Raw genomic sequence first — 26,939 nt, forward strand, 5'->3', positions numbered from 1 at the left:
AATGCCTTCACACAGCTCTTATACATATCTTTACCAAGTGCAAATTTTGGACCCACAATTATTAAATCTTTACAATCTAACAGTATGCCACTGCACTCACCTAAACTGGGAGAAAGACTCAAGTTTGGAAAAGGGTCTTTGCAATCAGGATAAATGGATCGCTTTGAGTATAGATCCAACAGATCTGTTTCTTCACCAGTGAGGGCTGATCTCCATTTTTCAATTGCTTTAGTCACTATTCGGTGCGATTTGATTCTGAAACGCTCAGCAATGGCGTTCACATCTTTAAAAGCAGGACCCGTTATTTGTTGCAAGTGTCCGATTGTTGTTACCTTAGCATCACACAAAGTCCGTTCAGGTATGGCAAAGGACATCTCACGAGATAAGTCCAGTCGTGAGCCAATGACTAATGGTTCTTGTAGTAGCCAAAACAGTGAAGATGAATTGTTTTCTCTGCTTGTTTTAAATAAGGACCAGACTTTGAACAGGTTGCGGTAAAAGATTGGAGAATCATGTAATTTTAGTCTCTGAGGATCCAACCAGAATAAAACTTTGTCCAGTCCTAGTCCTGCAATATTTCGAAGAATCGCACAGGCAGCACCCATCCAACTTGACTCATCAGAGCACCTTAAGAGTCTTTGTATAAATTGCAGGCGAAATGCAGCCGTTCTGCTCTGCAGGTGTATTAGACCAAGTCCCCTTCATCTTTAGACAGGTACAAAACACTTTTTGGTACCCAATGCAGTCTGTCCCAGAAAAAGTCAATTAAAATGGACTGGATTTTCGTTAAAACTTCAGCTGGGGGGGTCTATGCAGGCCAAACGGTGCCAAAGTGCAGAGGCTACCAGATTGTTGATGATCAAAATACATCCTTTGTAAGACATTTTGGGGAGTAAAAACCTCCACTTATCCAGTCGCCCTTTTACTTTCTCAATAGTACCCTCAAAATTCTTTTTCACAAAGTGTTCATCACCTAAAAAAACTCCAAGATATTTAAATCTGCAGTTGTATGTAAGTGTGTTTATTTCATTGTTTTTAACGTTGTTATAGTGGTATTCATTGCTAGATCAGGTGCTGTTTGTTTACTGTCTTGAACGCGGGTCGCTTAGACGTGTGTTTGGTGTGTGTGCGCTATATTTGTGTTGACTTGTCCCATAGTATTCGCTGATAGAATTGTTAGACTTGTTTAAACTTGTCACGTAGGATTCGTTGCTAGATTTGCTTAGACTTCGGGTTGGTTATCCTGTGTGTGTGTAAAACTTTCGTCGTTTTAGTGTCTGCAAACAGTGCTTCACTGGTTTCAGAGTATTATTTATTGCTAAGTGCAGCATAATTTATTTGCGCTGTACAGAAGCTGCGTTTGTTCCAGCGCAACCCTGAGTTTCGGTTTCGGGTGACCACGTGACTAGCTTTGTTGTGATAAGTAGCATTAAGGCGTGGCTGCTTTTTTCCACTGAACGGCTCGTAAAAGTTGTTATTTATTGGACTTAATGCTGACGCTGAAGCTGCAGCGAAGTGGTGGCCCTCGTGTGAAGCCCTCCTCGTGTGAAGACCTACTTGGGTAAAGACCAGCGAGTCTACCTGTGCTGAGTCCACCGAGCAAGGACACTGACAAGGCGCCACTCACCAAAGCACTTAAGTATTTTTCTATTCTATCTCTTTTATTATTTTACTTATACATACATATTAACATGTCTAGTTCACTAATAACACATGCCTTCAAGCACATCCCTGTTATCTGTTGTAGACCGTTCACAAGATACAGATGCAAGACAAAACGCAACCCACACAACCTACGGCCGCTTTGCACTTCAACACCTGCTCCACTCTCGTTCTCAGTGGGACTCTGGAACTGCCAGTCTGCTGTGAACAAAGCTGCCTTCATTCCAGCTTTGCCACGCAGTCCACCCTCAGCATCCTGGCACTGACGGAGACATGGATACGTCCTGAGGATACAGCAACACCTGCTGCTCTCTCTAACAACTTCTCCTTCTCCCACACCCCTCGACATACTGGTAGGGGTGGGGGAACAGGTTTGCTCATTCATAATAACTGGACTTTTTCACCACATGCTTCACTATGTAACAATACATCTTTTGAATTCCATGCCATTACTACAATGCAACCCACAAAAATACATGTTGTTGTCATCTATCGCCCCCCCAGGTCAGCTGACAAGCTTTCTTGAGGAATTGGATGTCCTGCTGTCCTCCTTGCCAGAGGATGGCAGGCCACTTGTGGTTCTTGGTGATTTCAACATACACCAGGACAAACCCCAGGCCATTGAACTGAATACTCTTCTGGCCTCATTTGACTTGGAAAGACTACACACCACAGCAACTCACAGGTCGGGCAACCAGCTGGACCTCATTTTTACACGTAACTGCACCACCTCTAATATTCTTGTTACACCTTTACATGTCTCTGATCACTACTTTGTTCAATTCAACATGATTCTCCCATCCATTGTAAAACCGACCCCACCTTTGGTTTCCTTTCGCAGTAACCTCCGCTCCCTCTCACCCTCTCGCCTTTCCACTGACGTCTCTGCCTCTCTTCCCACAATAAATGTATTTTCCATGCTTGATGTGAACACTGCCACAGACACACTTAGCTCTACTTTAACAACCTGTCTAGACAACATCTGTCCTCCCTCCTCTAGACCAGCACGGACTACACCACCCAGCCCCTGGCTGTCTGACGTCCTTCGTGAACATCGGACTGATCTCAGGGCAGCTGAGAGGAGATGGCGGAAATCTAAAGATCCAGCTGATCTAGGTAAATATCAGCTTCTGCTCGCAACTTTTTCAAATAACGCTAAAACTGCAAAAACTTCATATTACCAGACCAAGATCAACAGCACCACAGACACTCGTAGCTTGTTTAGAACATTTAACACACTTCTCTGCCCTCCCCCTCCACCACCTGACACATCACTGACAGCAGATATATTCGCCACATTTTTTACTGATAAGGTTACAGCCATCAGCAATACATTCACTGCACCACACCCTGTCAAACACCTGGCTCCTGTATGCAACCCTTCTTTCCCTATGTTCTCTCCTTTAACTGACACTGAGGTCTCTAAACTCCTCCTCTCCAACCAACCCACAACCTGTTCCCTTGACCCCATTCCATCACACCTTCTCCAGGCCATCTCTCCGTCCATCCTACCTGCACTTACACACATAATTAACACATCCCTTCTTGCAGGCACTTTTCCCACTACATTTAAGCAGGCTCGAGTAACCCCACTGCTGAAAAAACCTGCACTTAACCCCACACAGATAGAACACTACAGACCAGTCTCTCTCATCCCATTCATGGCAAAAACACTTGAAAGGGCAGTTTTCAATCAGATCTCCGCCTATCTCTCACAGAACAAGCTGCTGGATGACAATCAGTCGGGCTTCAAAAGTGGACACTCCACTGAGACTGCCCTGCTGTCTGTCATCGAGTCGCTGAGACAGGCGAGAGCTGAATCGAGATCGTCCGTTCTGATTTTGCTGGACCTTTCTGCTGCCTTTGACACAGTCAACCATCAGATCCTACTCTCCACCCTCTCTAAACTGGGTATCACTGGAACTGTGCTTGACTGGTTCAACTCTTATCTCTCAGAAAGGTCCTTTGAGGTAGCATGGAGAGGGGAAGTATCCAAGCCACACAAGTTACTTACTGGGGTACCTCAGGGATCAGTGCTTGGGCCACTTCTCTATATTCACAACATCACTGGGACCCATCATCCAGTCACATGGTTTCTCTTACCACTGCTACGCTGATGACACGCAACTCTACTTGTCTTTCCAGCCCAACGACACCACAGTGACTGCTCGAATCGCTGCCTGTCTGGCAGACATCTCAGCCTGGATGAAGGAACACCACCTTCAACTCAACCCTGCCAAGACCGAACTCCTTGTCTTTCCAGCCAACCCGGCTGTTGAACACAACATCACCGTGCAGCTGGGTCCAACTACAGTTTCGCCTTCCAAAACGGTCAGAAATCTAGGGGTAACCATTAATGATGAGCTAAATTTCACAGACCACATTTCAAAAACTGCAAGATCATGTAGATTTACACTCTACAATATCAGGAAGATAAGACCCTTCCTCTCTGTACATGCCACACAACTGTTCGTTCAGTCCCTTGTCATAACTAGACTGGACTACTGTAACGCTCTCATTGCAGGCCTTCCTGCATGTGCTATTAGACCTCTCCAAATGATCCAGAATGCAGCAGCACGTCTGGTCTTTAATGAACCTAAGAGAGCACATGTTACACCACTCTTTGTCTCTCTCCACTGGCTGCCGGTTCATGCCCGTATTAAATTCAAGGCCCTGATGCTGGCATATAAAACAGTCACTGGGTCTGCTCCAGCATACCTTAAAACATTTATGCAGAGCTACGTTCCCACCAGAAGCCTGCGGTTGGCTAAGGAACATCGCCTTGTCGTACCAAAACAAACAGGCACCAAAACACTTTCCCGGACTTTCAGTTTCATCATACCACGGTGGTGGAATGACCTTCCCAACTCAATCCGGGAAGCTAACTCACTCTCTATCTTCAAAAAACGGCTAAAAACACATCTTTTCCAAAAGCACTTAACCGGTCAATAAAAAATAAATAAATAAATAAATAAATAAATAAATAAATAAATAAATAAAATATATATATATATTTACATTTCTTGTTGCACTTAAATCTGTTTTGTATACTATTATGATGATAGTGAAACTTTGTAATATGGCACTTTTTTTGTACCACTGTCTCCCTAAGATGATTCGCTGATGTTCTTCCTCTTTTGTAAGTCCCTTTGGATAAAAGCGTCTGCCAAATGAATAAATGTAAATGTAAATGTAAATGTAAATCCATCTCTGGTCCATTTTAACCCCTCAGGAAGTCTCGGTTCGACTTTTAACCATTTTCCAACTAAAATGGCTTCACTTTTTTCCCAGTTCACCTTTGCAGAAGACAGAGTTTTAAAATCATCTAAAATCTTCAACATAACACTGACATCATTAGAATCACTGATTAAAACAATGACATCATCAGCATACACTGATATTTTAAAAGTGTTACTGCAGTTTGGCATACACAGTCCATGCACATTAGCTCTTAGCTTGCTTAACAGGGGTTCTATGGCTAAAGTGTACAAAATGCCTGACAGTGCACAGCCTTGTCTTACACCCCTATTTACCCTAAACGGAGAAAATAAATCACCATTAATCTTTAAAATACTCTCAACGCCACAATACATAACTTTAACCATGGAAATAAAATCAGAATTAAAACCAAAAGCTTTTAAGACACTCCATAAATAAATATGTTCGACTCTGTCAAAAGCCTTCTCCTGATCAATTGAAATCAAACCAAAATCCAAATTGAAGAGTTTTCCACAGTCTAAAATGTCCCTAATAAAAGAGACATTATCAAAAATTCTTCTTCCTGGCACACAATACTGACTGATCAGGATGAACTATAGATGCAAGAACTTCACCTAATCTAATTGCTAAGGCTTTAGACAGTATCTTATAATCATTACATAGCAAGCTAACTGGCCTCCAATTTTTAATTTCATTTAAATCTCCTTTTTTAGGCAAAAGAGTGATAATTGCTCTACGGCAGCTCTGTGGCAGTTGTCCATTAACCAAGCTTTCATTAAAAACAGCTACTAAATCTGGACCCACCTCTAACCAAAAAGATTTATAAAAATCTATTGTAATTCCATCTATGCCCGGTATTTTCCACTCTCCATTCTTTTAAGAGCATCCTCTAATTCTCCTAAACTTAGGGCTTTACTGATTTCTATGTTAGCATCTTTGGTTACTTGTGGCAAATTTTCAAAAAAACCAAACCTTTCATCTTTAGCCTCTAAAATTTCTTTTTCAAACAGGTCTTTGTAAAATTGTGAAGCTCTTTTTCTGATATCTAGGGGATTTGACAATAAGACTCCAGTTTCGGACTTCAAACCATGAATAAACTTTTTCTGTCCATTCTTCTTTTCCATATTAAAAAATAATTTTGAAGGAGCATCCATTAAATCAGCACTCTGAAAACGGGATCTAATTATTGCCCCTTGTGTTGTCAAACCCAATATATCGGCTAATAGATTCCTTTTCTTTTTAAAGCTTTCTGAAAAATTGACATCTTTTGTGGAGTCTGCAAGCCCTTGTACTCTCATTAAATCATCTTCCAAGACCTTCATTGACTTATTTATGTCTCTTGTAGCGTTGCGAGTATATTGCTGACACAACTGTTTGATTTGAACTTTTGTAAAATCCCACCACTGCTGCAATGACAAGAAAGACGATTTCATAGCTTTGGCATTTTTCCAGAATTCTTTAAAAACATCTCTAAAAAAAGAATCACCCAATAAATTATTATTAAAATGCCAATATGCACTCTTTGATTTTATGTGATTATTTGCTACAATACATTTAACCAAACTATGGTCAGAGAAACTTACTGGGATTATTGAGCATTCCCTAAACATACTTAGCTGGTGCTTAAAACCATAAAATCTGTCAAGCCTTGCCATTGATAACTGATTATCATAAGCATGAGCCCAAGTATATTGACTCTGCATGCCATGGAAATTTCTCCATATGTCAACAATACTATGAGACTTCATCAATTGAATTAGCTTTTTTCTTGATTGCATATGCGGTTCGACATGATTTCGATCAATGCCATTCTCAGTACAATTAAAATCCCCTCCCACAAATAAAAGCTCGTCAGCATTACAATCATTTAAAACATTATCCAAAGTATTCAAAAAGATCATTCTCTCTAAAGCCACGGTTGGAGCATATACACAGACAAATATAAAAGTACTATTTTCAAAAGAAGCTTTTATCTTCAAAAGCCTTCCTTTAATTACTTCTATGTTATAGGAATGTGGAATAAAACTCTTAGAAAATAAAACTCCAACTCCACCACTTAAAGAAGTATGATGACTTAGAATGACTAAACCACTAAATTCTCTAGCCCAATCTGTAGCATTTGATGCATCACTGTGGGTCTCTTGCACAAACAACACATCACATTTTTTACACTTCATTGTTTCATAAACCTGTGCTCTCTTCTTATAATCTCTCGCTCCATTAACATTTAAAAAGGAAAAGGTTTATTTCCCCCATTAAAAAGAAAAGAAAAGAGCAACAAAGGCAATAAAGCCAAAAAGGATATACTATGTTATCCATTAAAAAATTCCCCGGAAAACTCTTGACTAGTTACTTAACTTTGTTATTATCTTCTTAAGACGGTAAACATCCTGATTAGCGAAACGGTTTTCACTTCTGAAAAACTTTACTTTCTCAATGAACTGCATAATGTCAGAGAAATATTCATCCACTTTTACGTTCCTCATATTTTTCGTCACCTTTAAGAAGGATTGTATTTCCTCAACAGTGTACTCTCTGCTAGAGAAACCGCTTTGGGGTAAACTGGCATTAAAACTACATTCTGACATATCATTTTCACTCTCAATGTCAGCCTGTTTCTCACAATTTCCATCTAGTCTTTTAGCTTGATTGTCAGCATGACAACCCAACAATTTCCTTTTTTGGGGAGTTTTAAGAAAACAATCTTTATCTCCCGACTCAGAACCCTCCGCCTCTGGTATCGCCACCTCATTAATAGCCTCATCTTCACTGAGACTATACTCAGACTCATCTGAGTCACACACTTCTTCTTCAGTTCTCACATCACTTCTGACTTCTTCCCCTCCAGCTACAACTTTTCCTTTTTTTTCAACAATTTCTCCTGTTGGAAGCTCAGAACTATCCTTCACAGTCTTTGGAATAACCGGCGCCTTGCTTGGGCCTGGCATCTCTTCATCAATTGCGTGCAATGTCGTTCCAGACTTCAGCTACATTTTCAGATGTTACATTTAAAACAGCTTCGCTTTTGATTGTTTACACCTCTCGGACAAGCACGAACAAGATGTCCATTTTCGCCACAACCAAAACATTTCATTGTGTTCGTTGTGGCGTAAATCACATAATTAAAACCCTCATGACTGAAATTGAGGGTATCAAGTTCATCTATGTTCTCTTTCAAAACCACATAAACGTAACGTCTGAAAGACACCACATGTTTTAATAAAGATGACTTGCTACTAATTGGGATCATCTTTATTGGAGAGACCATTTTCCCGTACCTTACGAGCATTCCGGCAAGAACCTCGTTTTTTATAAACGGCGGCACATCAGACAGTGTTACTCTTTTGTAGGGAGTAGAAAGAGGGAGAACTGACGTAAAAATACCACCAATCTCAACACCGCTCTCAACTAACAGATTCGCCAGATCAATAGTCTTGACGAACAGAACATTAGCGCTGTTCATCCGCGATGCTGACAGAACATTTTCATGCCCAACAACTGCACTTACCGCTAAAACACACTCCTCTACACTTGCGGTAGTATCAATTTTCACCCCATGATGTCTTGTCAGAAACTCCAAACTTTCCGCACCTGGAGCGGCCATACTCCCAGTACACAGACTGGGAGTTAAAAACAGCCCTCCCTAGACAACCACTCTTTACTTACTGATACTACCCAAAAAAACAATAACAAAAAGAAACGAAAACACAACGCCTACTAACCACAATAAACAGAGATAGAAAAAAGGAAGAAAAAAAAGATTACAAACACTCGTACCTTACTCAGCAACCAAACACTCCGCATCCACGCTCCACACTCGCTCAACGCATGCGCGCGCGCACGCACACACACACACAGAGAGAGAGATCAAGAGAGGGAGAGAGAGAGAGAGATCAAGAGAGGGAGAGAGAGAGAGACCAAGAGAGGGAGAGAGAGAGAGATCAAGAGAGGGAGAGAGAGACCAAGAGAGGGAGCGAGAGAGAGAGATCAAGAGAGGGAGAGAGAGAGAGAGATCAAGAGAGGGAGAGAGAGAGAGAGATCAAGAGAGGGAGAGAGAGAGAGAGACCAAGAGAGGGAGAGAGAGAGAGATCAAGAGAGGGAGAGAGAGACCAAGAGAGGGAGAGAGAGAGAGAGATCAAGAGAGGGAGAGAGAGAGAGATCAAGAGAGGGAGAGAGAGAGAGATCAAGAGAGGGAGAGAGAGAGAGATCAAGAGAGGGAGAGAGAGAGAGAGATCAAGAGAGGGAGAGAGAGAGAGATCAAGAGAGGGAGAGGGAGAGAGAGAGAGACCAAGAGAGGGAGAGAGAGAGAGACCAAGAGAGGGAGAGAGAGAGAGAGAGATCAAGAGAGGGTCTGCACCACAGCCTCTCGCTTCTGGACCAGTACAGCAGCGACTGGGCCTTACCCATCAACATGGACAAGTCTAAAATCATGATCTTTCAGAAAAAACCTCGCCTTACTGACAAGAAATACAAATTTACACTTGGGGGAACAATTCTTAATCATATCACCTGTTATAATTATTTGGGTCTGACAATCTCAGCTTCTGGAAAATTTGACACTGCAATAAAAGATCTGACTGATAAAGCACGTAGGGCTTATTACAGTATAAGAAAACCCCTGTTCAAATTTAACCCACCCATTAAACTGTGGCTGAAAATCTTTGACAGCATCATAAAACCCATCCTTCTTTACGGCTGTGAAATCTGGGGCCCCAAATTTAAACTAAATTACGAATCCTGGGACAAAAGCCCGCTGAAATTTTCCACCTTGAGTTCTGCAAGAACATCCTGGGAACCCACAGAAACGCTCCAAGCCTGGGTTGCCGGGCAGAATTAGGCAGATTCCCTCTGCTCTCTGAAATCCAGAAGAGAGCCGTGAAGTTCTGGTTCCATCTATCAGACGCGCAGACAGAGAGTTACCATCACTGCGCTCTCAGATACAGGGCAGGACACACAGAGAGCGACCCCATGCTACATTTAGTGGAAAAACACCAACTCAATTCATCAATTCAATTCAGACACTCAAAAGTAAAAGAAATAGGGAAAATAACCAAAGAAGAATACATACACGATTGGCAGATAAAGGTCACACAACTAAATCAATTAAAATATTTCAACAAAATAAAGTCGATTATACGATTATAAATTGGCACCATACCTGACTGAAATCAGTAATTATGGTCAGAGAAAGCTCCTGACAAAGTATGGCATTAGTGAGCACAGTCTGTGTGTGGAGACGGGCCGACACAGGCAGAGTTGGAGAGAGAGAGAGCTCAGACTGTGTCCACACTGCACTGATGGGGCCGTAGAGGACGAGCTGCACTTCCTCACTGAGTGCAGCAAGTATAAAAACATCAGAGACGCCTACTTCACACAAATAGCACAGATTGTACCTCAATTTCAACAAGCGAGCCTCATAAACAAACTGTGTTATATTTTGGGAGAGAAAGAAGAGTGTGTTCAGCTGGCAGCGCAGTATGTGTCTTCCTGCCATCATATGAGGGACAAGGGCTGAACCCTCCGTTCCATTAAACTGCTCTCTAGACTTATTTTTGTTATTGTATATATTTTTTTTAATTTATTTATTTATTTATTTTTTTTTTTTTTATTGTGATATATTTATGCATAATATGGAAATGTTTTTTTTGTTTGTTTTTTTATTGTTCACTTTTATTTATCTACATATATGTTTGTATATTACTATTGCTTTGGCAATATTGTGCTATTTTACACAGTCATGCCAATAAAGCTCAATTGAATTGAATTGAATTGAATTGAATTGAATTGAATTGAGAGACCAAGAGAGGGAGAGAGAGAGAGATCAAGAGAGGGAGAGAGAGAGAGATCAAGAGAGGGACAGAGAGAGAGAGAGAGACCAAGAGAGGGAGAGAGAGAGAGATCAAGAGAGGGAGAGAGAGAGAGAGACCAAGAGAGGGAGAGAGAGAGAGATCAAGAGAGGGACAGAGAGAGAGAGAGAGACCAAGAGAGGGAGAGAGAGAGAGATCAAGAGAGGGAGAGAGAGAGAGAGACCAAGAGAGGGAGAGAGAGAGAGAGAGAGAGAGACCAAGAGAGGGAGAGAGAGAGAGAGACAGGACACCCAGAGAGTGACCCTATGCACTATTTAGTACAAAAATATCAGCTAAATTCCTCCATCCAGTTCAGATTGGCCAAACTGAAAAAGACAGACAGAATAACGCAGGAAGAATACATTCACGATTGGCAGCACAAAGTCACTCAGGTACATAAATTAAACTACTTCCACAGAATTAAGACGGATTATAAATTGGCACCATATTTGAGCCATATTAAAGATTATAGACAAAGAAAGCTACTGTCAAAGTATCGTCTGAGTGAGCACAGTCTGTCTGTAGAGACGGGTCGACACAGACAGAACCGGAGACCCAGAGAGGACAGACTGTGTTCACACTGCACTGAAGGAGTCTGTAGAGACGGGTCGACACGGACAGAACCGGAGACCCAGAGAGGACAGACCGTGTTCACACCGCACTGAAGGACTCTGTAGAGACGGGTCGACACGGACAGAACCGGAGACCCAGAGAGGACAGACCGTGTTCACGCCGCACTGAAGGAGTTCTGTAGAGACGGGTCGACACGGACAGAACCGAGACCCAGAGAGGACAGACTGTGTTCACGCTGCACTGAAGGAGTCTGTAGAGACGGGTCGACACGGACAGAACCGAGACCCAGAGAGGACAGACTGTGTTCACGCTGCACTGAAGGAGTCTGTAGAGACGGGTCGACACGGACAGAACCGAGACCCAGAGAGGACAGACTGTGTTCACGCTGCACTGAAGGAGTCTGTAGAGACGGGTCGACACGGACAGAACCGGAGACCCAGAGAGGACAGACTGTGTTCACGCTGCACTGAAGGAGTCTGTAGAGACGGGTCGACACAGACAGAACCGGAGACCCAGAGAGGACAGACCGTGTTCACGCTGCACTGAAGGAGTCTGTAGAGACGGGTCGACACGGACAGAACCGGAGACCCAGAGAGGACAGACTGTGTTCACGCTGCACTGAAAGAGTCCGTAGAGACGGGTCGACACGGACAGAACCGGAGACCCAGAGAGGACAGACTGTGTTCACGCTGCACTGAAAGAGTCCGTAGAGACGGGTCGACACGGACAGAACCGGAGACCCAGAGAGGACAGACTGTGTTCACACTGCACTGAAGGAGTCTGTAGAGACGGGTCGACACGGACAGAACCGGAGACCCAGAGAGGACAGACTGTGTTCACGCTGCACTGAAAGAGTCCGTAGAGACGGGTCGACACGGACAGAACCAGAGACCCAGAGAGGACAGACTGGGTTCACACTGCACTGAAGGAGTTGTGGAGGATGAACTTCACTTCCTCACTCACTGCAGTAAATATGAGACCATTAGAAGCACTCACTTTACAAAAATAGCTCATATTCTACCTGAATTCCAGGACATAAATGACGTAGACAAACTCTCGTATCTAATGGGAGAGAAAGTCGAGTGTGTTCAGCTGCAGCGCAGTATGTGTCGTCCTGTCATCACATGAGGGCGAGAGACTGACCCCTCATCAGATTACACCTCTATTCAACTCATATTTTAATTGATTTTTTTTTTTTTTCTTCTCCTTCCTTATTGCTCTCTGTTTTTCACTTTGTCGCTTGTACTTATTTTTATTTGTTTATTATTATCATTATTATTCATTTATTGTATATACATGTTGTTGTTTTTTTTTATGTTTGTAATGTGTTTATTACTGCTTTGGCAACATTGTACACTGTATACAGTCATGCCAATAAAGCTCATTTGAATTGAATTTTGAATTGAATTGAGAGAGAGAGAGAGAGACCAAGAGAGGGAGAGAGAGACCAAGAGAGGGAGAGAGAGAGAGAGAGAGAGAGACCAAGAGAGGGAGAGAGAGACCAAGAGAGGGAGAGAGAGAGAGAGAGAGAGAGACCAAGAGAGGGAGAGAGAGACTTATTATATTATTATATTATATTATTATATTGATGACTTTCATCATCAGTCTCACAAATAATGCTCTCACTTAATTCTTAAAAAAAAAAGTCAATTTGCCTCATGCTTGCAACTTGTGTTTTAATATTTTTAATGGTTTTTAATCACATAAAAATTATTTGATAAATTATTTAATAATAATAATAATTTTTATTAAAGAAATCCACACAAATCTAAGCGGGCTTTCACACTAGCACTTTTGGTGCGCACCCCGGTTCGAATGACGTCAGAGTTCGATTCGTTTGGATGATGTGAACGCTGTCTTCCGAACTCAGGTGCGCACCCGCGATCCGTACTCGGGTCCGCTTAAAAAGGTGGTCTGGGGTACGGTTCATGTGAACTCCAGTACGGTTCGCTGCTGATATGAACGCAATCGAACCAAACCGCGGAAGTGAACCGCTATTGATGACGTATAATGTGGTCGTCAGTCTCACACGCGTCACTTTCAAAATGAGCGGAAAGGGTTTACTTTCGTGTGTGCGTGTGTATACACTTACCTTGACGAAAAGCGGGATTGACGCACACGCACTGCAAGCAGAGAGATGATTTCTGCTTGCCTTCGCAAAAATTGTCTTCGGCGGACAGCCCGCTGTCTTTTGAACGATTTCAGTATTTTTGCGGCAGACAGACGCAAGTGTGTTTCAGTATCTTGATGTTGAAAACAAAACCAAAGGTTAAAAAAAGAAGAACAAATGTGAACCGAGCAAGTCTATTCATTGAATTTTGACGCTTTTCATTTCGCGGTTATCAAGCAACACGATTACGCACCAGCTGCAGCTTGATGACGCAAGCGTACCGCGGTTCGGATACAAATATATAATGTGAACACAGTCCATCGGGGGCAGGGGGGATGGGGGAGGCAATCGAACTCTGGTTCGGAACAGGCAATCGAACCAAGTGTGAAAGCCCCCTAAAAGACACTCATGATAAATCATTAAAAGCACATTTTGACCTCCAGAATAAACTCCAATGTTACTCGACCCTCAATAGAACCACTAAATTGGCCAGTTATCTATTTATTAAACATTTTAAAGAAAGACAAATCCTCTCCAAATACAGATTAAGTGACCATGACCTAGAGATAGAGAGAGGAAGACGTAGACAAACATGGACAGAGAGAGAGCAGAGGATCTGTAGACACTGTGATCTACAGCACATAGAGGATGAGGAACACTTTCTGCTCTTTTGCTCGAAATATAGCAATATAAGAGGAACGTTTCTGCCCAAATTTGAAGCCTTGATCCCATCATTCTATGAACTGAGTGACACTGAAAAAATGTCCTTCTTACTCGGAGAAGATGATAATACAGCTGCACTAGCTGCTAAATATGTGCTAGCTATTCACAACGCCAGAGACAGCTAATTCTCTAGAGTGACCCAATGTATTTATTTATGCAGTGTGTGTATATTTATTTATCCATCTATTTACAATGCTACATGTGACATGATTTATACATATATGTTTTGTTTGTTTGTTTTATTAGTTATATATAATATGTTGATGCTTTGGCAACATTGTGTTACACAGTCATGCTAATAAAGCAAATTTGAAATTAAAATTGAGAGAGAGAGAGAGAGAGAGAGAGAGAGAGAGAGAGACGGAGTGAGTGAGCGGCAGTAGCAGCAGCAGGTCATGATCCACATGAGCTCCTGAAACTTTACAATTTTTTAACCTTTGGAGTGAAGCAAACCTAACAAAACGTATATCAAACCGAAGATAAAAGCAAGAGGAATATTAAGAGAAACTCTTAATATTAATATTGAAGCAACTGGGAAACACCAAGGCAGTGCAATCGGGAGGAGAACTGGACAAAACAGAAGATACTGGAATCAATTCACATCCAAAAAACAGGCAAGACTGATTCTCCATCTACACTACATTTACTGTAAAAGACAGATTAGTGAACCAGAACTAAAGAAAAATAAGTTAATTCTTGGTCAAGTGAAATATATTGAATAATATAAAAATAGCATAAACAACTAGCATTAGTCTGACAGTGACAGTTGGAAAGTGACAGTTAGAGAAAATCAAATCAAAACAATGGAATGCAATGCAGGGGAGCCCCTCCCCCACTCTATCACATACCCTCAGACTGTCAAGAATGCAAAGGACAAGACAGCCTTTAAATACAGCCTGCTGAAGAACAACCCAGAGACTCTGATGGCAGATGTTTCACAAAAAGGGGACAGAGACATCATCACTAATCTGCTCCTCTACACAACAGACTGTAATATTTGGCACAAGATAATCTGCCAATATTACAAAAGTTATAGAAAATTAGGCATCTGCAATGGCAGACAAATTAAAATTTACGAAGAAAATGACACTAACAAGGCATTTCTAACTGTAAATATCTACCATAATGGAACCATAATGTTCCAGGGGACTGAAGCATGTCTCAGCTCTGTCCAGGCAAACTTTACCAGCCTAAAAGCTCTGGCAGATGCTGAGAAACCAACACAGGGAGCTGCAGGAGACAGTGAAGCCCAGAGCTCAAGGGAGGGGGCGGAGCCTAACACTGATGACGGCGACTCACAGCTGGAGCAGTCTGTCACTCAGATCAGAAACAGTCTCTCCCTACAAGAGGTAGAGCTGGTGGAGCTCAGGGAACTAGCACTCTCCTATGCAACATCCAATGAGCGCTTACAACACCTGGAAAATAAACTCAGTCACCTCACAGGAGACTTTGAAGCTAGTGTCAAGGAGTTAAGAGGAGAGATACAAAATCTGCAGCAGGACAGAGAGACCCTGAGTAAAGAACTGAAAACAGTCAGGGAGGTGCTGATGCTCAGAGAGGGAGAAATACAACACCTGAGAGAACAAACAGAGCTCCTCACACACACCTGCAAGCAGCAGCAGCCCAGCTCTCCCAGCAGCCAGACAGCAGCAGCAGCAGCAGTCCACACTCTGACACCAAACTCCAGCTCTCCAGCAGCAACACCACCACCGATGTCACAGGCAGAGGCCTCTGAAGGCCCCCAAGAGCAAGAAAATGCCCTACAGAATACAGAAATCATCATTCTAATTGATTCAAATGGTAAATTCATAAATGAAAAACAGCTCTTTCCTGGCCACAAAACAGCAAAACTCTGGTGCCCAAAAACAGATAATGCCCTACAATAACTGAACAAAGAAAATCTGGGTGAACCTAGCCACATCATCATCCATGTGGGCACGAATGACCTGAGGGCACAACAAGAGCGAGTGGCAGAATCAGTGACGCGGGTGGCCATTAAAGCAACACAAACCTTCCCAACTTCAAAAGTAGTTATCTCCACCATCCTACCAAGATCAGACTTCCATCCTCGCACCATACACAGAGTAAACACAGACATCTCATATAGATGTGCTGGAATGCCAAAAATTCACCTGGCATATCATCCCACACTGGACATCCACCACCTCCATGACCACGTCCACCTCCATAAAGACAGTGTTCATATGTTTGCAAAAACCCTTAAAGACATGGCCCTGGGCCGAACCCCTGGCAGCCTTCCAAAGAACGCCAAAGCACCCACTACCCCTCAGCCAGCGAGACGGTTTATTCACGCAGCACCACAAAACATCGTCTCTCCACACTCAGCTGAGCCCTACTCTACAACCCCTAGACCTGCACCCTATCGCCAACTCACTGTACCCCCACCCCCCCGCCCTGGGCCTCGCCACCCACATCCTGCCCCCCTGCATCTGCATCCTGGACACCACCGCCCACGGCCTGGACCTCCACACCCTGCTCTCTACCACCATCAGCAATACCCTGCACCACAGGACCATTTCTCCTGGCACCACAACCACAGAAGACCCAGAGCAGCTCCAGCGAAGAACAGCATCTCAGCAGAACAACGGCCCAGTCCACATCCACACCCCCACCGGCCCGAGCAACAGGAGCAGCTGAGTTATGCTGCAGCCCTGAAAGGACCGAGCCACATCAACCTAGCAGAGATTAAGGACCTTCTCAAACTTATATGCACACGTCTGGAACAGTAGTCGTGAGTAAAAGAGATGCATACGATATATTTAGAAAAAAAATAAAAAAAAATAAAAATAAAAAATTATATAATATATATATATATATATATGTGTGTATATATGGGTATATGTATGTGTATGTGTATATATGTATATGTATGTGTGTATATATATATATGTATATGTATGTGTGTATATATATGTATGTATATGTATGTGTATATATAGAGAGAGAGAGAGAAGCGCAGAGAGAGAGAGAGGGAAGAAAGAACAAAAAAAGACAAAAAAAAAAAACGACAAAAAAAAATGATAAATTGGTTTACACATGTATACTTTGATAATATGTTAGACATAGGTTTGTATTACTCTAGAGCTTTATTAAGATTGTAGAATTGTTAAACTTGACAAAATGAAATCATTGACGATTATAATGTGGAATATTCAGGGTATTAATTCATCCAGTTTTGGTAACAAAACCCAAAACTTAGATTTTAAGAAAAACATATCAAACATGGACATAATCATACTACAGGAAACTTGGCGCAGAACTGATAAAGTCACTCTTTGTCCCTCAGGATACTGTGAAACATCTCTGTCCTCTAGAAAGCACGAAAGAATCACACGTGGGAGAGATTCAGGGGCATCATAATCTGGCACAAACAAGAAATTGACAATTACATCCAAACAGTTAAAAAAGAAGAATCTCATATCTGGATCAAAATCAACAAGCACCTTCTCCAAACATCAAAAGACGTGTTCTTATGTGCTCTTTATATTCCCCCCCCTGAATCTCCCTACTATAATGAGAACATCTTTGAGACCCTCCACAGCCAAATCAACCACTTCCAGGCCCAGGGAAGTGTGTTGATCTGTGGGGATCTCAACGCCAGAACAGGATCCCTACCCGACTACAAGTCAAGTCAAGTGGTTTTTAACAAGTGGGTTTTATATACACTACAGAAAATGGGAATAACCATATTTTTGGACAAAACTTCCCACAAAACACCGTAAACTTCCCAAGGTTTAATTCCGATGCCCAAGTGAATAAAAACGGGAAGCTTCTGATTGAGCTCTGTCAAAGCCTCGGTCTGTACCTCGTCAACGGCAGGGTGAGGGGGGATTCTCTAGGGAGGTACACCTACAGTTCATTTCATGGTTGCTCAACAGTAGATTACATGATCACAGATTTAGATCTATTCTCTTTCAGAGCATTCACGGTCAGACCATTAACACCCCTATCAGATCACAGCCAAATTACTGTGTATCTAAAAAGGACAAAACATTTGAACATAACTTCACAGCCCAGTAAGCTGTACAACATCAGAAAGAAACACAGATGGGCGCAAAACAGCACAGAAAAATATGTGACAGCAATGGACCACCCAAAAGTATGCGCACTTATAAACAACTTCCTGTGCAGAGTTTATCCTCATGATGGAGATGGTGTAAATCTGGCCGTGGAGAACATCAATTATATATTTGATTATTTGGCAACTATATCTAACCTCAAATCCTCCAAGAAATACCATAAAACCAAACAAGAGAATGAAAAATGGTTTGATTTAGACTGTAAAACAATGAGGAAAAAATTAAGACAATTATCAAATGAAAAACACAGAAAACCAAACGATGCAGATCTGCGCCATCAATATTGTGAGGAACTTAAACAGTATAAAAATACACTCAGAACAAAGAGAGAACAGTGCACGCAAAATCAGCTCAAAACTATTGAAGAATCGATACACTCAAACAGTTTCTGGGACAATTCCCTGAATAAAAAACATCATGAACAAACAGCCATACAAAATGGAGACATCTGGAAAAATCACTTTGAACAACTTTATATTGAAATAAAAATGAACCCAGAACAAACTCAAATATATGAAAAAAATATCAATATGGAACATACAATTGGTAAATACCAAAACCCATTAGACTACCCCATCACAGAAAATGAACTGACTGACAAAATCCAGGCCCTAAAAATCAAAAAAGCAAACGGACCAGATGGCATCCTCAATGAAATGCTGAAGAACACACAGCACACATTAAGATTGGCCTTACTGAAACTGTTCAACTTGGTTCTGAGTGTTGGTCATTTCCTGACACCTGGAATAGAGGACTCATAACGCCCATATTCAAGAGTGGAGACAAATCAGACCCCAACAATTACAGAGGCATCTGTGTGAGCAGTAATCTGGGGAAGATGTTCTGCAGCATCATCAACACAAGACTCGTTCACTTCCTTACCGAGCACAATGTCCTGAGCAAAAGTCAGATTGGATTCTTACCAAATTTTAGAACATCAGACCATATCTTCACCCTACATACCCTGATTGACAAATACATCAACCAAAACAAAACCAAAATATTCGCTTGCTTCGTAGATTTCCAGAAGGCCTTTGATTCGATTTGGCACCAAGGACTTCTGTCTAAACTTCTAGAATCGGGTATCGGGGCAAAACATACAACATCATAAAAACGATGTACTCAAACAATCAATGTGCAATTAAAATTGGCAATAAACAAACGGAGTTCTTCACTCAAGGGCGGGGTGTGAGACAGGGCTGCCCACTATCACCGACCCTCTTCAATATTTACATTAATGAATTGGCGAAACTCCTAGAACAATCCGCAGCTCCTGGCCTCACACTACATGACTCCAGTATAAATTTCCTGCTGTATGCAGATGATCTGGTCCTGCTGTCTCCAACAGAAGAGGGTCTACAGCAGAACCTGGACCTCCTGCATCAGTTCTGTCAGACCTGGGCCCTGACCATTAACCCAACTAAAACCAAAGTACTAACGTTCCAGAAAAGACCCAGATGTCAGGGAAAGATACACAATTTCACCCTTGGTACGACCAAAATTGATCATGCCACAAACTACACATACCTCGGGCTGAAATTCAGTGCAAACGGAAACCTCAACTTGGCCGTGAATGAACTGAAAGAGAAAGCAAGAAGGGCTTTCTATGCCATTAAAAAATCTATCCAATCTGAAATACCAATCAGAATCTGGCTCAAAATATTCCAGTCAGTCATTGAACCTGTTGCACTATATGGCAGTGAAGTTTGGGGTCCTCTCCTAAATCACCAATTTGACAAATGGGACAAAAATCCGATTGAAGCCCTGCATACAGAGTTCTGTAAGAGTGTCCTGAGAGTACAGAGGAACACACCTAATAATGCATGCAGGGCAGAATTAGGCCAATACCCTCTAATAATCCACATTGAGAAACGAGCCATTACATTTTGGAAACATCTAAAACTGAGTGACCCCAACTCTTATCATTTTAAAGCCCTTAAAAACCATGAAGTGAACGCTGAGAAGAGTCCCATCATCCAGCTGGTCCTGAGGCTCCACACACAGACTAACACGACTAACAATAATCAGCCTCAGGACACGGACACCCTCATCCACACAATCCGGCCCAACCAAATGATTAACACACAAAAAGAAAAGTACCGAACTTATTGGAATGAAACAACACAAAAACAAAGTAAACTACAATGTTATTTGACCCTAAACAGAGACTACACGACAGCAGAATACCTGAGTACAGTCAGAGACCTCAAACTGGGGAAAAACATGACGAGGTACAGACTGAGCGACCACAGCCTGATGATAGAGAAGGGCAGATACAGACAGAGCTGGATGCCCAGAGAGGGCAGGTTATGCCCGTACTGTAACCAAGGACAAATAGAAACAGAGCTGCACTTCTTAACCACCTGCCCTAATTATAATGACATTCAAAAACACTTCTTTCCCAAATTTGAAATGATTTGTCCCAACTTCAAAAAGAATGATGCACAAGCTCAATATTTACTTGGTGAACAAAGAGACTGCATTTCACTAGCAGCAAAATACATCAACTCCTGCCACAAACAGAGGGAAGAGTCGACCAAACAGTGATGCGCCCATTTACACACACACACACACACACACACACACACACACACACACACACACACACACACACACACACACACACACACACACGCTCACACACACACATACAAATACACTACACACTACACACACAAACACACTACACACACATGCTCACTCACACTCACTCACACACCACTGAAAGTATATACACTGTTAATTATTATTATATATATTTATTTATTTTTTTCCCACACTTGTTCAATACAGAATTTGTTCTACTCTGTTATTTTTCATGCTCCTATAAATGCTTTGGCAATACAATGTACAATTTGTCATGCCAATAAAGCTCATTTGAATTGAATTGAATTGAGAGAGACCAAGAGAGAGAGAGAGAGAGAGAGAGACCAAGAGAGGGAGACAGAGAGAGAGACCAAGAGTGGTAGAGAGAGAGAGACCAAGAAAGAGAGAGAGACATGATGTGGTTGTACATGTGTGGAGCGGAGGGGGGCGGGGCCGGGCTAGGATGTCGCACGCCCGGTCCCCAATCGGCCTGATGGGGCGCGCGAGGGATAAAGGCGGCCAGTGACGAAGTTTCAGGAGAGAGAGAATTACGGGCATGTCCGTCATGTGTGTGTTTATGTTTGTGCTTTTGGTTTTCATTAAATTATGATTTATATTGACAAATGTGTTGTATGTGGGTGTATGTAAACAGTATGAGAATGCCATTGTGGGTCCTGGTGGAGTTAAGCCATGCTAAGCACACATCACGAAACTGATGGCATGTACATCGAATGCAAATCAAATGTTACACTTCAGGCCATGAAAATCTGAAGATGATCAACAGAGAAGCCCGTTCTCATAAAACAAGCCGCTTATTCACCACACAGTCCAGCTGTAAGTGAGGAAGTAAGAGGGGCAGTAATGTTTTTTTCCCCTGAACATAAATACCGACTGTACCGTTACACCCCTAGACTGCACTGAGATTACTGAGTGATGACCCATATGAATCAGCGAATCAATTGTTTTGAACCGTTGAAATGAACTGTCTGAACGAATCAAATGAATCAAGCATCGTCACCAGTGGTCTCAGACTTTTGAAGCCCACTTGATTCGCTCAGTTTCTGCCGTTACAATATCAAAACACTCACCTTTTCTACCTTCTTCTCGTCGAGTTTAGGGAGGCTTGCGACTGCGCCCTGCACATGCGTGTGTGCAGGAGAGGAGGGCTGCAGTGGGCAGACGGACGCGTCTCCTCCGTTTAGATGAGCTGCGTTGACGTTTGGCGGGGTGATGGCGGTCGCGGCGAAGCCGAGCGGTATGAGCACCCGTACTGACGCTGGAGAGTGCGACCCGGACTGCAGGGAAGAATGTGTCTGAGGGACCGCCACCATCGAGAGGGGCCGTCCTGCGGCGGGGCCCGGGGAGCATGAGGGACTGCCGTGCGGTCTGAGGGGTGTGACGGCCGCGGTGGGGCGTTCAGGGCTGCTGCCCGCCGGAGGACTGTGAACTGAAACACAAAGACAGACATTATGTACGAACAGATTTTCTCCCCTTTTTCTCTCAATGTGCTCTAAGTCCTCGTGGTGGCGTAGTGACTCTCCTCAATCCGGGTGGTGGAGGACGAATCTCCACGTCAATCCGCGCATCTTATCACGTGACTTGTTGAGCGCGTGTGGAGGCTTCACGCTATTCTCCGCAGCATCCACACCCAACTCACCACACGCCCCACCGAGAGCGAGAACCACATTATAGTGACCACGAGGAGGTTACCCCATGTGACTCTACCCTCCCTCGCAACCGGGCCAATTTGGTTGCTAAGGAGGCCTGACTGGAGTCACTCACCACACGCCCCACCGAGAGCGAGAACCACATTATAGCGACCACGAGGAGGTTACCCCATGTGACTCTACCCTCCCTAGCAACCGGGCCAATTTGGTTGCTAAGGAGACCTGACTGGAGTCACTCAGCACGCACTGGATTCAAACTCACGACTGCAGGTGTGATAGTCAGCGTCAACACTCACTGAGATGAAACTCTTATTTCTGATATTGTGAAAGAACTGTTTGAATGCGCGATCTACTCTTGATGGATTACAGCGCGTATTTGGTAAATGACAATGTTTACTTCATAGTGTTTTTATTGTAATACAATGTTTATGTACTGTAAGCAGCTTGGAGCACAAACATATCAAAATAAGAGTCCCCAGTGTATTTCGGGCTTGTATATAATTAAAACACCCATGTTATGCACCAAAAAAAGATGTCTTTTCTTCTGGTTATTAATGGGATTTTTTTGTTGCACAATAAACTGCATTTGGGATTTCATTGAGTTTGGACTCTTGTCGCCTCTGTCTGATTCCCTGCTACACCACTGTAAATGATGCATATCACTCTGTCCCATGTGCAGCTTTAGGACTCTCTGATCACTGTCCGTTTCATCATCTTCTCACCTACAGGCAGAAACTAAAATCAGCTAAACCTGTAGTTAAGACTGTAAAGCCTGACCAATGAAGCAGAGCTGGAACTACTGTTTTGACTGCATTGATTGGAAAGTTTTTGAAGCTGTAGCCACAGACCTGGACAAGCTCACAGATACTGTGACATCATATATCAGTTTCTGTGAGGATATGTGCATCCCTACTAGGACTTATTTAACATACATTTACATTTATGCATTTGGCAGATGCTTTTATCCAAAGTGACTTACAGAGCACTTATTACAGGGACAATCCCCCCGGAGCAACCTGGAGTTAAGTGTCTTACTCAACGAACCAGCAACCTTCTGATTACCAGTTATGTGCTTTAGCCCAATACGCCACCACCACTCCTTTAACCCACTCCTCAACATACAACAATGAAAAACCATGGTTTACAGCAAAACTCAGGCAGCTTCGTCATGCCAAAGAGGATGCTTACAGAAGTGGGGATAACATATTGTACAACCAGGCCAGAAACACACTGACTAAGGAAATCAGAGTGGCTAAAAGAAGACACCACCCCCTCGCTCTGTAGAGAGTCAACTATTGGCTGATTGTGTTTTACTGCAGGTTTGAGAAGTCCAGTCTCACAGAAGCTTCTCAACCTGCACTTATGGTCTGTGAAGAGGATGTGTGCCAGGTCTTTCAGAAACAAAAGACTAGGAAAGCTTCAGGCCCAGATGGTGTCTCACCTGCCAGTCTAAACGTCTTCAATAGATCAATGGAGCAGTAACTAAAGACCTGTCGCTCTCATGTCTGTGTTCATGAAGTAATTTGAGAGACTGGTTTTGGCCTATCTGAAGGACATCACTGGACCCGTGCTAGACCCCCTTCAGTTTGTTTACTGAGCAAACGTGTCTGTGGATGATGCTGTCAATATGGGACTACATCATATCCTGCAACACCTCGACAGACCTCGGACTGCAAGGATCCTATTTGTGGACTTCTGTTCAGCGTTCAATACCAACATGCCTGATCATCTCTCAACCAAACTGACCAAACTCTCCGTGCCAACCCCAATCTGTTGATGGATCACCAGCTTTCTGACAGATAGGCAGCAGCTTGTGAGACTGGGGAAACTCACATCTGGGACCCTCACTATTGACGGCCTCATCCGGGATGGTGACGAGTCTGCATACAGACGGGAGGTTGTACAGCTGGCTGTCCCCCTTTAAGAGAGGGGGAGGTGGAGCGTGAGGGTGTTTCCCACAGTTATTTCAGATAATATAGAAACTTGAATTGATCAAGTCTATCTAGCTTTGATACAGTCCGAGACTTCGTTGCTACGTCACTTTAGAACTAGCAACGGAGGAGGCGCTGCTTTTCAGCATTGGAGTAACAGAGAACAGAGAAAGAGAGAGACCAAGGACCCTTTTCAATCGAAATTGAAATAAATGCAGGATATTATAGAAATTGGTTAAGTACATCGGATAAGAATGACAAATTAATGAGTAAAGTTTGTTGTGGCTCTTTGAAGTAACTGAAATAATGTGGCGGAGTGATATAAAACCGTTATTCGGTCGAGAATTGGAACTACTTCATAGCTGTGCGTTTACTTGATGAACAATTGCACACCTTAGAACGTCCGTGTGGAGCGGAGGGGGGCGGGGCCGGGTCGGAATATCGCGAGGGAAAAAGGCGGCCGGTGACGACGGTTAGAGAGAGAGATAATTATGGGCATGTTCGTCATGTGTGTTTATGTTTGTGCTTTTGGTTTGTATTTTCATTAAAAGATTATTTATGTTGACAAGCCGGTTCTCGCCTCCTCCTTGCCCATCATGAACTGTTTTACATTGGTGCCGAAACCCGGGAAGGAGGAGGGATGCCCGTCGCAGAGTCCTCGACACTGCCGTCCAGCCAGGGGAGCGCCGCTGCCATCTGCCGGGTGACAGAGTGGCCCGACCGCCCGGATGCGGGGAGCCGCTGCCGGGGGCGGAGGAGTGCCCTGCCATCCCCAGAGACGCGGAGGGGTCAAGGGAGACCGCCGTCCGCGAGGGGAGGAGGGAAGAAATGCCCCGACCGCCCGGAGTGGTAGAGCCGCTGCCAGGGGCGGAGGAGTGTCCCCATTTGCTGCCAGAAAAGCGGAGGGGCGTTCTGCCCGCTGGGGGTCGAAGGTTTGACTCCGGTTCGCCCGGGGTTGGAGCGGCTGTCGTCCGCCTGAGTGTGGAGGAGTGTTCGAGGACCACGCACGGTACATCAGAGAACCAGTGAGTGAGCTTTTTCTCTCTCTCCTCTCTCTCTCCCTTTCGCACCATGTTGGCCTTTTTATGATGCTCTCCCCATGCTTACTAAAATTAGACACAGGTGTTAGACATAATTTAGCTCAGGTGTAAACGCCCTTACCGCTTTTCTCTCCCGGATGGGCGCTTGACCACGCCCCTGCTGCCACAATCCGTCAACCAATCAGAGTCAAGCGTTCAACAGACCCATGGTATAAATATGGACAATCGTCTGGAAAATGTTCTGATTATTGATATGTGAAAAAGGCATCGATCCCATGCTTGCTATATACACCTTATTCACAGTAGTGACATTTTTTAATCAGATAAACAGTTTTTGGATCATTCTGTGGACAAACCATCATTTCCAGCACACAAAAAACTCCAGTTGTGGATAATCAGATGGGATCTAGGAGCTTTATACCGTGCACGCCGATGAAGAGACGTTAAGTTGTCCCTCACAGCCTCACTTTCATTACCGTATCAAAGATAGCGCTAGTGTGAATAAGGTCTGTTTCAAGTCTTCTGAAGTCATATGATAGGATGAAAATCTTCCCCTCCACCACAGCTTTAATTTGCACGTGCATTTATTTAAACTTGGTGTGTGGCATTCAGATACAAGGCACACAAGAATCAAGGTCATGTGGTTTCATTGACATCAAACCTTGTAAAATGCATCTTGACGTGTAACGGTCATGTGGGTTTGGAGTGGCATTAGGGTGAATAAATGATGACAGAATGCTTATGTTGTGGAGGAATATTTCTTTGGCAGCCCTGATCCTACAACCATGTCAAAAACGCACATCACCGCATCATAAAGAACTACTGAAGAGCCCTAATTAGTAGCCATCATCGCTTCTGAGATAGTGTCCTTTATTTCAACACTGGCTTAACGTTCGGCTGGAGCATCTCGCTGCTCGACGAGTTGTGCGCTGTACTTCCAAGTTCAAGAACTGACACGAATGCAACCCAGTAATTACTGGCAGAACAAGGCGGCGAGGCATTCATTACAACAGACATCGCATCTGAGCTGTAAAACGCTTTAACAAGCTCTTTTACCACGCTAATATGTCTTTCACCAACACACCGCCACAGCCAATCTGACCTGAATAGATTATAGAGAGCGTCATGTTAGCACGCCTCACTGCCACAGTGCTGACACACACTTATAAAAGAGTTGAACACACACACTGGGGAATGGTGACTATTGCCCTCTGCAATGCAGCATGTGTGTGTGTGTGTTTGTGTGTGAGTGTGTTTGTGTGTTTGTATGTGTGTGTGAGTGTGTTTGTGTGAGTGTGTGTGTTTGTGTGTGTGTGTGTGTGTGTGTGTGAGTGTGTGTGTGTTTGTGTGCGGGTGTGTTTGTGTGTGTGAGTGTGAGTTTGTGTGAGTGTGTTTGTGTGTGAGTGTGTTTGTGTGTTTGTATGTGTGTGTGAGTGTGTTTGTGTGAGTGTGTGTGTGTGTGTGTGTGTGTGTGAGTGTGTG

At 43.4% G+C, this 26,939-nt stretch overlaps 1 protein-coding gene and 1 long non-coding RNA gene across 2 annotated transcripts in view; one reads left to right on the forward strand and one right to left on the reverse strand.

Annotated features, from left to right (window-relative positions):
* The window catches only part of LOC127658848 (E3 ubiquitin-protein ligase SH3RF3-like), a 78,207-nt gene that overhangs the window by 15,945 nt on the left and 35,323 nt on the right, over positions 1-26,939 (reverse strand). Inside the window, 1 exon segment of the mRNA XM_052148374.1 lies at positions 21,908-22,266. Coding sequence (XP_052004334.1) covers positions 21,908-22,266 — 359 coding nt within the window.
* On the forward strand, positions 1,933-3,707 carry LOC127658950 (uncharacterized). Its single transcript, XR_007972474.1, has 3 exons — positions 1,933-2,033; positions 2,167-2,379; positions 2,663-3,707. It is a non-coding gene; the product is annotated as an uncharacterized LOC127658950 (long non-coding RNA).

The sequence above is a fragment of the Xyrauchen texanus genome, chromosome 18 (assembly GCF_025860055.1).
Source record: "Xyrauchen texanus isolate HMW12.3.18 chromosome 18, RBS_HiC_50CHRs, whole genome shotgun sequence".
Classification (NCBI taxonomy): domain Eukaryota; kingdom Metazoa; phylum Chordata; class Actinopteri; order Cypriniformes; family Catostomidae; genus Xyrauchen; species Xyrauchen texanus.